The 13,887-nt window shown below is 48.8% G+C and overlaps 1 protein-coding gene across 1 annotated transcript; it reads left to right on the top strand.

The window, feature by feature from the left end:
• Nucleotides 1-8,563: 8,563 nt before the first annotated feature.
• Nucleotides 8,564-12,053, top strand: LPAR5 (lysophosphatidic acid receptor 5). Its single transcript, XM_019754456.3, has one exon. It carries the CDS (start codon nt 8,564-8,566, stop codon nt 9,677-9,679), a length of 1,116 nt encoding a protein of 371 aa, XP_019610015.2. The 3' UTR covers nt 9,680-12,053.
• Nucleotides 12,054-13,887: the final 1,834 nt, after the last annotated feature.

Raw genomic sequence — 13,887 nt, 5'->3', positions numbered from 1 at the left:
CAGTCTTTTAATGGCATGTTAATAATAGAGAAGCCTGTTTAAGCCAGTGTTTCCCAAACTCATTTGACCATAATATCCTTTTTCACCTACCACTCAAAAACTTGAAGTTGTTTTTGTGTATTGAGATGGGACGACTTGCTCACTCCTATTGATACAGAAAGCAAGGGGCTTGGCCTGAGGGTACAGAGAAGAGGGGCTGTCATCTGAGTTCTGCCCAGCCCCCTGGCCCAGCTCACAGCCTAGGAAAGAGACAGAAGCAAGGAGGAACCACCCAGCCCGGGAACTGCTGGGACGGAGGGGCGATGTGCGCTCTGCAGTGAGAGTTGGTCTAGCAGCTGCAGCTGGCACGCAGAGGAGCCCTGGACAGGGTGAGGTATAAGCCACGAGTGGCAAGAGCAAAACCACCTGCGGGGATCCAAAAGAGAAAGAAACACCCAAGGGAACTGGTGAGAACGGCGAGAGGCTGGTAGGTTAGTCATCACATCAGTGGGTGTGTGTACCAGTTAGGCTTCCCGGAAACTGTGGGGAGGGTGTGCGTGGTGGGTGGGGGAGTCATTAGTTGGCAGAGTTGGAGCTGAATGAAGTGCCATTATCTGTTGGAGTTGCTTCTCCGGCCAGTCTGTGAAGACAGCTGAAAACACAGCTTCCTCTCTCTCTCTCCCTGCGTGTGTGGGGTTGGGTGAGTGCAGGAAGCTGGAATCTGCTGAGATCTGCCCAGGTGGGTGTGTCCCCACCAGCCCCAGGAGCAGGTCCTTCCAGCCCAACCCAACCCAGCCCAGAGCAGGCAGAGGAAGTCAGCTTCGGGCAACGGCAGAGCTCCACAGGGAACACAGGTATGGGGAGGGGGGTCCCAGGTGGGTTTGAACCTCATGGGGGGGTAAGGGGCAGCACCCTCCTTTAGTAATTGGAACACCTGGGTGGGATGGAGGTGAGTGTGGGCCCTGGGCCCTGGGAAACCTTTCTGAATCACGTAAAAAGCTAAAAGGGTCTGCCTAAGGCATAAAGACCTTGTCAGACAGAACACACCCTGGAGTGCCCCCTGAAACTTAAAGCCCACACTTGGACCTCTTGGGGAGGCTGTGTTCTCCCCTTCACGCTTTAGGCCCTACTGTCATACTGAACCCTGGGCTTCCTAAGGCCACCAAGCAGGGTCCTCTGGGGACAATTTCCAAACTTTTCCCGCTCTCAGTTAAGACTTAACTCCCCATACCTGCTCACCTCCCCGGGCCAGGCCCTCTGCTAGATGACAATGAACTTATCTGATTAAATTCAATGAATGGGTTCACTGACACAAATGTGTTTTTATTGTTACCTTTCCCAGCTAACCAAGGGATATTCTAATAGGACCTTCGAGAAACACTGCCTTAACCCAGTGCACTCATCTGTATAAGAGGATTAGACCAAGATGGTCTTTAATGTCTCTATAGCTCTGATAGAATATGGCTCATGAGTGACATGAAGTGGGTGAAATTTCAGATATTGAGCACAGGTGGGGGAAATATTTGAGGGTGGGCAAGGCCTTTTTATACCTTTGTATCATGTCAATGAGGGCAGCTGCCTACCTATTACCTATGTTTACAGGGGCCTCTCTGACAAGAAGGGATCTCCCACTAAATTGTATCTCCAGCTCCTTTTAATGTGAGCTGGAATCGTGGCCCTGAGGGGAGATGGAGGCAAGAATTGAGGGGAAAATAGAAATGTATACCTTGAAGCCTCACCTCCTCGCTGCTCAGAGACTCTAGAGCTCAGGTCCGTCTGCCTCTGATGCCATCAGCTGTCCCCACCCTGCCGCCCCTAGCGGATATCCCAACACAGAAACCGTGTGTGCCCAGGCCCATGGGGAGGGAAAAGTCAGAAAGGAGGAGCCAGTGGTGTGCACACAGTGCTGCCAGATTTCAGGGCTAGGTCAATGGGGTGAAAAGCAGGAGGCTCAGAGGCGGGCCCCAGCCAGGCACCAAAGCAGGGCAAGATGCATGCCGGCCGGCCAACCAACTTGGTGCAGCTGATCTCATCTGAATGACTTCTCCTGATTTGGGACTTTATTTCCTGTTTTTCCAGCTCTTGAAGTAGGGTGGAGGGAGATGTGCAAGTGGGGAGGTGACATCCCCACATTGGGGAAACTAATTATTGAGCTGTAGGCCACTTTTTCTTTCTGCCTTTACCCAGAAAAACATGTAAGAGAGGAGATCAGAATACCCGCGGTGGGAGACCTGACTAAGGGTGATGTTGGAAAGGCAGGAGGAAACAGGCTCAGATGGGGAGAGGAGAAGAGGCTGGAGCAGGAATTTTGCCTGGGGCAAGCAGAGCAGGCCTGGACCAGGGAGGAGGGAGGAGGTAGGACGAGATAGAACACAACGACCTCCTGGAGCTTGCACCAGACAGGTGCCTCTCCTCGGGAAGAACATGGTCCCTGGGGCAGGAGGAAGGCGTCCACTGACCTTGGTGACCTTGCACTATCTCCACACCACAGAGCCCTCAGATTCTGGACAAGCTAATGAGCAGGATTCATCTGTGTCCCCAAAGCAGCTCTGGGACAGAGCTTTTCACCAAATCTTTAAACTGCGTTAAATTTTTACTGGAGGCTCAGCACAGTTTGGATCTGTTTGGGAGTCTGAATATACAGATATCAAGAGGTCTTTATAATTAAGCCCATCTGTGTGTACAGGGTACATGTCCCTGTGTGGCCTGAACACAGCAGCAGAGGAAATGGGCTTAGCTAACAAAGAAGGCACGGAGTGCACACAGTGGGGCGGTGGGACGTGGAATTGGCCGCAACTCCAGAATCTAAAATGAAGTTGGGTGTCAATCAAGTGGTCCCATGTCCGGAAGGGAACAGCCCATTCTAGAGAAAAAAAGAATAAAAACTCCAAGTGCTCACCAGTCCAAGCCCTTTGAGCCTTTTGAGCCTTGCTTTTGCTCAGGGACCACTCCAAACCCTTTGGAGTATACTTTGTCTTTTAATAATGAGCCCTTGAGCCATTCTCTGCTTCTTGGGTCTGCTCCTATTTCTTTGGAGTGTATTATCGCTTCTAATAAACTGTTCTTTCACCACTTCATATATGTATATATAAACAAAATAAAATGAAGTTGGGGCTATTCTGGAGCTGATCTTCTGGGGCATGGGGAGATATGAGATTCCTTCTTTTTAAACTTCTGAAAGATATGAATTACTAAAAAGAGGAGGTGACGAGAGAGCAAGGTATTTGGTGAATATGTGGAAGGGGAAAGAGAGGATGTGCCTGAGGAGGGTGGCAGATGGGAAAGCTGGACACGGAGGAGGTATATGTCTCCCCTCCTGCCCCCAACACGGTCCCAAATCGTGTATTCCTTTATCTTCAGCTCCCATCTACCCTGCTGGTCAGATGCCAGAAGGGTGGATACTGTGGGCAGGTTGTGTGGAGCAGAGAAAAAGTATGATCATAATCTAGCTTCCTGCACACTTTTACTCACTCATTCTTACTTCCTGCCTGTGGCAGAAAATAGCCCTGTCCCTCTAGCTTATCTCAGCAAATAGCGGTGCCCAGCCCAGCTCAGAGGGCAATGGGACAGGTGTGAGAGGCCCTGAGGCCGTAAGGAACTGGACCTGATGTGCACGTGGGCAGAGGTGCAGGGAGGAGGAAAATGGCTGCACGTGCTCTGATATGTGAGTGGTGTGACAGGCAGGTGATGTGCGCTGGTGCAGTCCCTGCTGCCTTCGTGTGTTTGGTGCTTTCTTTGCTCCTCAGCGCCTGGGGGCTGGTATCTCTGTTTGTGTACGTCTCTGCATGGGTACGTGCTCCTGATGCTGCCAGACTATGTCGGTATGTGTAAGGACATGGACCCGAAGGCAGAGGCTTCCTCCTGGGGCCACTTGTCCATAGCTCCGTGCGTACACATCCTTATGTGTTACAGGGGTGGAGAGGTGCTGATCGCTTTGTTACTGGGAATCCTGTGTGCACGTCTCTTAGTGTATACCGCTGTGTGTCCTGGTGTTGTGGTATGCTTGTATTACCACATCTGTGTGTGTGGAGGTGACTAAGCCTATGCGGGCCTCCATGTTATGTCCCACCTTCTCCCTGGTGGATGGCCGTCCTTTCCTGGGTGGCTGCTGTTTCTGTACTTCCTACATTTCCCACATGACCTGACATCTTCCTCCAGGCAGGATTGAGGAGAGGGCTGGGCTGGCCCTTCCCCACGTCTAAAACCTTCCTTCCATTTCCTGTTTGCCTCCTTTTTGGCAGTTTTTCTCATCTTTGCCATCTGGCCTGGCACTGTGCCCATTCAGTTCCACTGACAGAAACCCCAGGGAAGCAGGCAGATGGGGTGGGGACAAGCGCAGGGGTCTGGCAGCTCTCAACGCCAGGCCATTCTGTGAGTCTGTCAGAAAGGGGGGACTTACCTTAGTTATTTATTACAAATAGGCTCCATTATGGAGAAACCAAGGACTTCTTTCTTTTGGAATGAGAGCATTGTCATCTGCTTTACTAAAGGATTCTTAACTTTACCTTGAAGTAGCAGTTCACCAAATACATTTTGGTCTGTTTAACATTGTAACTTTGTTGACAGAAAGACTTGGAATTCTTGGAAAATAATTATTCATTCACTATTCAGTGTCTAGTACGTGATTGCTAGTTGTAAGGGGCTATTGATTTTCCAAGTAATGGTTAAGAATGATAAAGTGTTACTGTGAGTGTAAACTGTTATTGAAATTTTAATGCAAGCTGTTTCCAAACAGGCCTTTTAAGAGACACGGTCTTTTACTAAATGAGTTATAGATGTGGGCAAGCTAGTCAGGAGTGTGACTAGATGAATACAAGAGATGTTGTAGCAGAATTACAGGATGGGTGTACATGGTGGGTGGGGGCAGATATCCTACCAAGCCTGCTAGGTAGAGAGACTGGAGTATGAGTGAGCTTGGGAACAAAAGCAGTGGACGACGTGGTCCCCACCCCAGGGCCTTACCATCTAGTTGGGGAAAGGGAATAGGCATGAAACAACTGAGGAATTCAGAGCAGCAAGCTAAGTGCTGAAGTAGGTAAGGGGAAACCATAAGGAGGGGCATAAGGAGGGGAAGAGAGACGAGCCTGTGTTACCAGGGTTTGCAGTGAGAGAACGAAAGAAGTGGGTTATTAAAAAGTATATATTGCAATCTGACAAACGAGGAGGTAAAACAATTTACCTATGGGCACAGATTTCATATGGGCAGCTGTAAAAGACCAGGTGCTCTGTGCACCATCCATCCTCGTCTCCAACCATCCATTCCTGTGGGAAACAATGCCAGACAACTTGGACTTTGGAGCTGGGTGGTCCTGGGTTTGAATCCTGACTTCACTCCTTACTGACTGAGCTTTTGAGCTTCTGTTTCCTTTCCTGTAAAAATGAGCATAAACATCAACCTCAAAAGACTGTTGGGAGAATTAGAGATTGTGCATATAAAATATCCTGGGATATGGTGAATGATCAGTAAACAACAGCTATTTCACTCAACATTTATTGACCTTGGTGCTGGGGATACAAAGATGAATAACTCACAGTCCACAGCCCCTCCCTCAAGGAGCTCACAGTCTAGTGGGAGGTGCAAACCAAGATCAACTAATGACTAAGTACAGAGAGGAACAGCTATGGCAAACCTGTGCACAAAGTGAGGGGACCACATCTCTCTGTGGGGAGGGAGGCAGTCAGGAAAGGCTTCAGAGAGTCCTAAGACACAACTGAGTTTGCCCGTTGGAGAATGGGAGGAAGTCCATTCCAAGCTGCTGAACCAGTATGTGCAAAGGCAGAGCCCTGAAAACATAAGGTATGTGCAAAAGTATTAGTTTGGTGTGACCAGAGCAAAGGAGCATGGGAGGTGAAGCACATGTCAGGAAAAACACCTGGTTTTGTTTGCTTTTCAGCATGTTTAAGCCCTATTCTGTATTGTTGTTGAGAAAATGTTTCTTTACTCCCTTTAACTGTTCCACTATATCTCTCCCAAGTGTTAAACGGCTGGTAGTTGTGGTTGGAGGGAGAACAAACAAACAAAAACTCCACAAGAAAACTTGTTTAGTCAGGTTTACAACTTGGTTCCATGTACGAATTTAAGCGGTTCCTATTGAAAGGAGCAATTCCAGTATCTTAGGATAATTGCTCAGGGTCTCCGGACAACTTCTCTGCCCATGACGGCAAGTGCATGGCATGTTCACGGCACTATTCACCAGAGCCAAAAGGTGGAAAAACCCATGGAGCCATCGACAGGTGAACGTATAAAGAAAAATGTAATATATATATATATATATATATATATATATATATATATATATATATATATATATTGGAATATATTATTCAGCCATAAAAAAAGAATGCAGTTCTGATTCATGCTACAACATAGATGGACCTTAAAAACTTTATGCTAAGTGAAATAAGCCAGACACAAAAGGACGGATATTATATGACTCCACTCATCTGAGGTATCTGGAATAGGCAAATTCACAGAGACAGAAAGTAGAATAGAGGTTACCAGTGGCTGGAGGACAGGAGTGGTGGTGGAGGTGTGATGGGCAGTTGTTGTTTAATGTGTATAGAGTTGTTTAGGATGCTGACAAAGTTCTGGAAATAGTGATGATGGTTACACAACATTGTGAATGTATTTAATGCCACTAAATTGTACACCTGAAGATGGTTAAAATTATAAATATCAAGTTATGCATATTTTACTACACATACACAAAATACAAGGTATGACAATTAAGTTCGTGAACTTGTTGCAATGCTGTGCTAACCTTTTTTGATATCAGAGGGATGATTCATTGTGAATTTGTACCAACTGGACAAACAGTTAACCAAGTTTACTATTTGGAAGTGCTGAAAAGGCTGCGTGAAAAAGTTAGATGACCTGAACTTTTCACCAACAATTCATGGCTCTTGCATCACAACAGTGCACCAGCTCACATGGCACTCTCTGCGAGGGAGTTTTTAGCCAGTAAACAAATAACTATTGGAACACCCTCCCTACTCACCTGATCTGGCCCCCAATGACTTCTTTCTTTACCTAAAGATAAAGGAAATATTGAAAGGAAGACATTTTGATGACATTCAGGACATCAAGGGTAATATGAAAATGGCTCTGAGGCCATTCCAGAGAAAGTTCCAAAATTGCTTTGAAGGGTGGACTAGGCGCTGGCATTGGTGAATAGCTTCCCAAGGGGAGTACTTCAAAGGTGACTGTAGTGATATTCAGCAATGAGGTATGTAGCAGTTTTTCTAGGATGAGTTCACAAACTTCATTGTCCGACCTCGTAGATGCCATCTGGTTAGCTTGTGTGGCCTTGTGGCATTAAGGAAGGTGGGATCCTCTGGCTCCTCTACCTCCTAGCCATATCCTTGTCTGCCAGTTGTTGCCTGAGGACTGCAGCTGCTGTGGTCTACTCTCTCTAGCAGCCTCATCAGCACCCATGAACTTCCTCACCTCACCACCCTGCTCCCTGAGCTTAGGGTTCCCTTCGAGCCTTCACTACCAAACCACCATCTCCCTTCTATCCCAGAACCCCGTTTGGGAAGCTCCCTAGTCAGACCCTCCAGGGGAGCACCTGGAAAAGCTTAACCCACAGGCAGGACTGTGGTGGTATGCAGTCAGCCTATAAGAGCCCCATTATATTATTATCCCTACTTTACAGATGAAGAAATAGAGTTGGAGAGGTCAAACAATCAAGTTGAACCCTGGGTGGTCTGAGCAGGAACCCAGCCCACACAGAAGCAACAGTGGATGTGATGAGTGAGGCTGGGATTTTGTACTGTACTTGGGCCCTTGAACTTTATTCTTTAGATAATGGGGGGCCAGCAGAGCACCTGTTCCCGGGAGGTGCTCCATAGCACGCATCACCACCTGACATACCTGTTTACTTGTACTTTATTACCTGTCTCCCTCCAATGAAATGAAAGTAGGTGGGGGCAAGACCTTTGTTTTGTTTACTATTGTGAACATGCCTGGAACCTTCTAAAGGCTCAGTAAGCATTTGTAGAAGAAAGGAAGAGAGATTATTAGATAATAATGGCAGCCTAAACACTTTACATATCTCATTTAACAAACTCATGAAGTAAGAAACGCCCCTCCTTTTTTTCCCCCAGGTAAGGGAAAATGAGGGTCAGAGAGATTAAGTCGCTCTTCTGAGGATGAAAGCTAGGCAACTTGGCAAAGCCAGGATTTAAACCTAGGCAGTCTTACACTGTGCTATCTAGCCCTGCTGCAGAAAGCTATTCTGGTGGGTCGGAAGGTGGGGAAAATACTTGAAGCTGAGAAAAGATTCAAGAAGGCAGCCAGTTTAGCTAGATAAACATTTGTGTCTTCAGCCCTGTCCTTGCATAATCTTGACTTTTGGCTTGCCTTTCTATTCCAGGTCTCCAGATGATGAAGCTATGACCAAAAGCATCCACTCCAGGCAGCCATCTGCCCTGCAGCCATAGCCCACAATCCCATGCCCTGCCTCTGCTTGCTTTCAGACTGTCGGTGCAGCCTCCAGGCCCTGCCCTGGAGATGAACGCGATGCCAGGACCCTGGTATGCCCCATGATGCCCCCAGCCTAGTTACTCCACACACTTTGGCACAATGTTAGCCAACTCCTCCGTCAACACTTCTGCCAACAGCTCTGCTCTCCCGTGCCCCGACTACCGGAATACCCACCACCTGCACATGGTGGTCTACAGCCTCGTGCTGGCCACAGGGCTCCCGCTCAACGGGCTGGCCCTTTGGGTCTTCCTGCGTGCGCTGCGCGCGCACTCGGTAGTCAGCGTGTACATGTGCAACCTGGCGGCCAGCGACCTGCTCTTCACCCTGTCTTTGCCCGTGCGCCTCTCCTACTACTCGCTGCACTATTGGCCCTTCCCGGACCTCCTGTGCCAGACGGCCGGAGCCATCTTCCAGATGAATATGTATGGAAGCTGCATCTTCCTCACCCTCATCAACTTGGACCGCTACGCCGCCGTCGTGCACCCGCTGCGGCTGCGTCACCTGCGGCGGCCCCGTGTGGCACGACTGCTCTGCCTGGGCGTGTGGGCGCTCATCCTGATGTTCGCCGTGCCCACCATGCTCGTGCACAGGCCCTCGCCCTGCAGTTACCGCGGCCTCCAGGTGCGCCTGTGCTTCGAGAGCTTCAGCGACGAGCTGTGGAAAGGCAGGCTGCTGCCGCTGGTGCTGCTGGCGGAGGCGCTGGGCTTCCTGCTGCCCCTGGTGGCCGTGCTCTACTCGTCCGGCCGGGTCTTCTGGACTCTGGCGCGGCCCGACGCCACGCAGAGCCAGCGGCGGCGGAAGACGGTGCGGCTCCTGCTGGTCAACCTGGTCATCTTCCTGCTGTGCTTCGTACCCTACAACGCCACGCTAGCGGTCTACGGGCTGCTGCGGGGCAACTTGGTGGTGGCGAGCCACGAGGCCCGCGATAAGGTGCGCGGGGTGCTGATGGTGATGGTGCTCCTGGCAGGCGCCAACTGTGTGCTGGACCCGCTTGTGTACTATTTCAGCGCAGAGGGCTTCCGCAACACCTTGCGCCGCCTGGGCTCTCCGCTCTGGCCCAGGACCTTGACCACCGACAGGGATGGGGAGGCCCTCTCCCAAAGGCTAGCTGAGAGCACCCGTAACACCACGACGGCAGCTGCCAGCCGGGAGCTGCTCAGGCACTCCGATCCCAGGACACCCTTCACCCAGTGCTCCGAGGACTCTGCCATCTGAACCGCAGGCACATAAGGCCCTAGCTGGATCACCTCCACCCCCCCACCCCCACCCCCGTCCCCTCGCTTCTCACTTGCAGACTTTCAGGGGGCACACATGAATTAGGTGGATGGGACACTTGGACTTTTGGGTGGCGACTCCAGCTCATAAATGCAGAAAAGAACAAAGTGTGGGAGCAAGGGATACAGGGAAGGAAGAGTGCTGGTGGAAATGTTTTCTTTAAATTGGTAGTGATGGTAAGCATAGGGATGACCCCTTCCCTAATCCATAGGAAGTGCTGCTGTGAGCCTGCCAGTGTAGAGGCAGAGGACTGGATGAAATGCTCTCGGCAAGGGCAGGAGGAGTTGAAACACTGCGGAGAGCTGGTAGATGGAGCGGAAAAATGGGTGTCCTGGATTTAGTCTTAAGGCCATAGATGTCACCTGCTTTCATTTCTACCTGGGCTTCCCCTGCCCAGCATTGAGGCATGATACAAAAGTTTATTGGATACAAGCAGAACTGGTTTCCTTCTCGATTAGAGACTTGTAACAATTTAGACCTGACACCCAGCATGGGGTGTTTGGGGGCTGGGCAAAACAGTGAATTAGTTTTTTTCCCCAAAAAATCTTTGTCTCTGTTCCCCTTTTTAGGTCTTTTCTTCTCCTTCCATCCAAACTCCTTTCAAGACCTCCTCCATTCCAGGTCCTAAATCCTAGCTCCCCCGCACGCCCCCTTCATCTACAATAAGGAAAAGATTCTTTGTACTAAAGTAGCAGTTCTCAAACTTTTTGGTCTCAGACCCTTCTTTTACACTCTTAAAAACTGAGGATTCCAAAGAGCTTTTGCTTATACTTTGTTCTTTTAGTTCTTACCATATTAGAAATTAAAACTAAGTTTTTAAAACAGAAATACATAAGCACACATTCTATTAGCTGTGAGAGCAATGGTAACACATTTCATGACGCCTCTGGAAAAATCCACCATATATGTGTGAGAGGATGAGAGGGAAAAGGACAAAAGACATCTTAGTAGTATTACTATGAAAATTGTTTTGACCTGGTGGACTCCTCAGAGTGGGTCCCCAGATCACACTTTGAGAACCATTTTAGAATTCGTGTGTAACTTCTTCCCAGGGCATTATGTACATTGTTTTTTAGTACTGTGGGAGAGAGCAATGCTCAAGAAATCAATTGCTAATTGTAGTCTTGAAGGCTTGGAGTCTTTTTTTGGGGGGTGGGGTGGGGGGTGGGGAGGCAGTAAGAGCTGCACACCAAATGAGCACTGCTTTAGGCTTCCTGGAGCAGCAGCCCTAAGGTGGGGGTGGAACTAGTCACACACACAGGAGGCGAGGGTGGGGCTTCTCTGGGAGGGAAAAGGAACTAAACTGTGCCACAGCCCAGGAAGAAGAGTTTACAGGGACGTTTGAGAGTGATGGGAGGACAAGAATAGATAGGCTGGCTGTTCTCGTCAAGCTGGAGGCAAGGGAAGTGGAAGACTGGTTTAGGGGCCACTAATGTTTCTTTCCCTCTTTACTGGAATCTGGGGCTGGGAAGGATTGCAGAGTTGGCACTATGACATCTTGAGACCCTCACATTAGTGAGGGAGGTGTTGCCATGCATATATCCTGTGTGTATTTCTGTCCCTATGTCTCTCAATGCTGTATGTTTCTGTGTGTGTGTGTGTGTGTGTGTGTGTGTGTGAGAGAGAGAGAGAGAGAGAGAGAGAGAGAGAGAGAGAGAGAGAGAGAGAGAGAGAGTTTTCCTGTGTGTGAGTTTTAGTTTGGAGCAAGCCTTTTGTGTGTGCCTCCCTGCGATCGGTCCAGATGGTGATTTACAGTGGTAAAATGACCCCTGGTGGCCAAACCAGAGAACTGACCCAAATTCTTCAGCGATAGCCTTGAAGTCTGGCCTTCCACCACCTGGCTGGAGGTTAGAGCCCTGGGCCAGGCCCTTACCTCCTGCTGCTCTAGAAGAGGCCTGGTGGTTAGCACCTGCTCCATCCTGCTTCTTCCTAAGGGTTCAAGACCGGTACCCTTCCAGCCCTGGGGACATTAGACATCCTCCTAGTTTAAAGTCTCAGTACTTTGCCCTATCCAAACTGAACTGAATGCAATTTTTAAAAATTACTTGAGTGTTTTTATATTGCACACCTGTGAATGAATTCCAAAGTAATTAAAACTCACATAGCAAGTATATCCTACATACTATATAATTTATTTATTTATTATGATTTTTATAGTTTATTGTCTGTCTCCCCCCTCCCCCGCCCCCAGGTAGAATGTAAGCTCCCTGGGGCAAGGATTTTCATTTGGTTGGCTCTCTGATGTATCCACAGCATCTAGAATGGCACTTGTCACAAAAGAAGTGCTCAATAAATATTTGTTGAATGATGAACAGTTGGATCTTGCTGTGCAGCAGTTTACTCTCTAGTGGGGACCATAGAACAAGTCAACAATAATTACTACCATTCAAGACAAGATGCAAGAATGCAGGGTAAGGTGTTGGCAATTAATTGAGTGGGCAATGGGAAGCTCCTAAAAGTTCTTTTTTTAAAAAAGATTTTATTGGGGAAGGGGAACAGGACTTTATTGGGGAACAGTGTATACTTTCAGGATTTTTTCCAAGTCAAGTTGTTGTCCTTTCAATCGTAGTTGTGGAGGGAGTAGCTCAGCTCCAGGTCCAGTCACTGTTGTAGGTTGCAGGGGGCGCAGCCCACCATCCCTTGCGGGAGTCGAACCAGCAGCCTTCGGCGTTAGGAGCACAGAGCTCCAAATGCCTGAGCCACTGGGCCGGCCTCTGAAAGTTCCTGAGTTAGGTTTTGCTCATCCTGACATACTGTCAGTGGATAAACTGCAGCGAATCAGGTGGGGAGAGTCTAAAGGGAAAAAAGTACTGATCGGGGATCTATTAAAAGAGTCCAGGAGAAGTGTGACTGTCGCCTGTGGAGGTGGATGGAATCCAGTGTGAAATCTCTGGTATTTAAGCTCTGGTGGACTGTTTCCCCACATTCAGTATATCCCAAGGGTTTCCACTTTGAGAATAGAGAGGCAAGAATAGATTAACACGTTGCGTACGGATCACGAGAATCTTCACGAGGGATTTAAACCCCGCCGTACGCAACGTGTTAAGGAGACATAGCAGGCAAAGGAGGAATGAACAGACCCTGACAAGCAATTGGCTGGGGAAGGTTAAGAAAACCTGTAGCCCCTGCTTTTTTCACAGACAGAGGAGTAGGTGGAAAGTGCGTGAAAGCGAGAGGAGAGGGGGCATGGGATTTTCACAGGATTCCCCAATTACTGAGTGGGTAATAAGATGGATGAAAAATGTGGAGAATCCAGAGCTCCCCAACCCATGCTCTGGAGTTACCCCAGTTGAGGTTTAGGAAAATCCAAAGGAGGAAAATGAGAAAATCATAGGTGGAGAAAGAGGAGCATTAACATTTCTTTAAAATAAATGTATGCCAGGATCTGAGTTTAGTGCTTAAAATGCATTATCTTATTTATCACAATAACCCTCCGAGTTAGCAATGAGTATTATCTCCATGTTACAGATGAAACACCCTGGAGAAGCTGAGGTCTTAAGGTCACAAAACCAGGAAGTAGCACAGTGTCTCTTTGGCTTCCAAACTCCTGCTATTTGCAGTACATTGTACTGTATCTCCCCTTCCATGTACTTCCCAACTTCTCATCCCATCCTCCCCATCCCTGCTTTCTTTTCTACTCCTTCCCTCCTTATGTATGTCAGCTCTCTCCACTGCCCCTCTCACCTTAGATCTGCTGTACCATCTCTGCCCCTTTTCCCAGTTCTTCCTCTGTACTCTAACCCACTCAACTCTATAGCACACCTGTCCCTTCCCTCTCCACTTTGCCTCAGGCCCTTGTGCAGAACACGGTGTGGCTGTGGCACACACAGGTAGGATGGTTCAGCCTTTGCAGTTGGCCAAGACTCCCCTCCCCCAGCGGGGATATACCCAACATCTCCAAGCAGCACTATTGATTGTCCACCAACTGAACTGAAGAGGAGATCTCCCCTGGGTTCTCCTCAAAGTCTGTCTCCTCTGTAGGATGGTCCCGCCACACGGTGAGATGAGTTGGGGGAAGAGTAACAATCATTGGTCTTGAAATAAATTCAGGAGAACCAGGTCAGAGGTAAGGAATCCCAAAGGGGCAGAGATGCTTTTCTGTTAGCCCTGAACAATCTTGAGGAAAATCCTCGCAGGTTGCTACGTGG

This window comes from Rhinolophus sinicus, chromosome 1 (assembly GCF_057876585.1).
Source record: "Rhinolophus sinicus isolate RSI-liver-muscle chromosome 1, RSI-T2T, whole genome shotgun sequence".
Taxonomy (NCBI): Eukaryota; Metazoa; Chordata; class Mammalia; order Chiroptera; family Rhinolophidae; genus Rhinolophus; species Rhinolophus sinicus.
The sequence above is the reverse complement of the archived record's forward strand: the minus strand, read 5'-3'. Positions and strand labels throughout refer to the sequence as shown.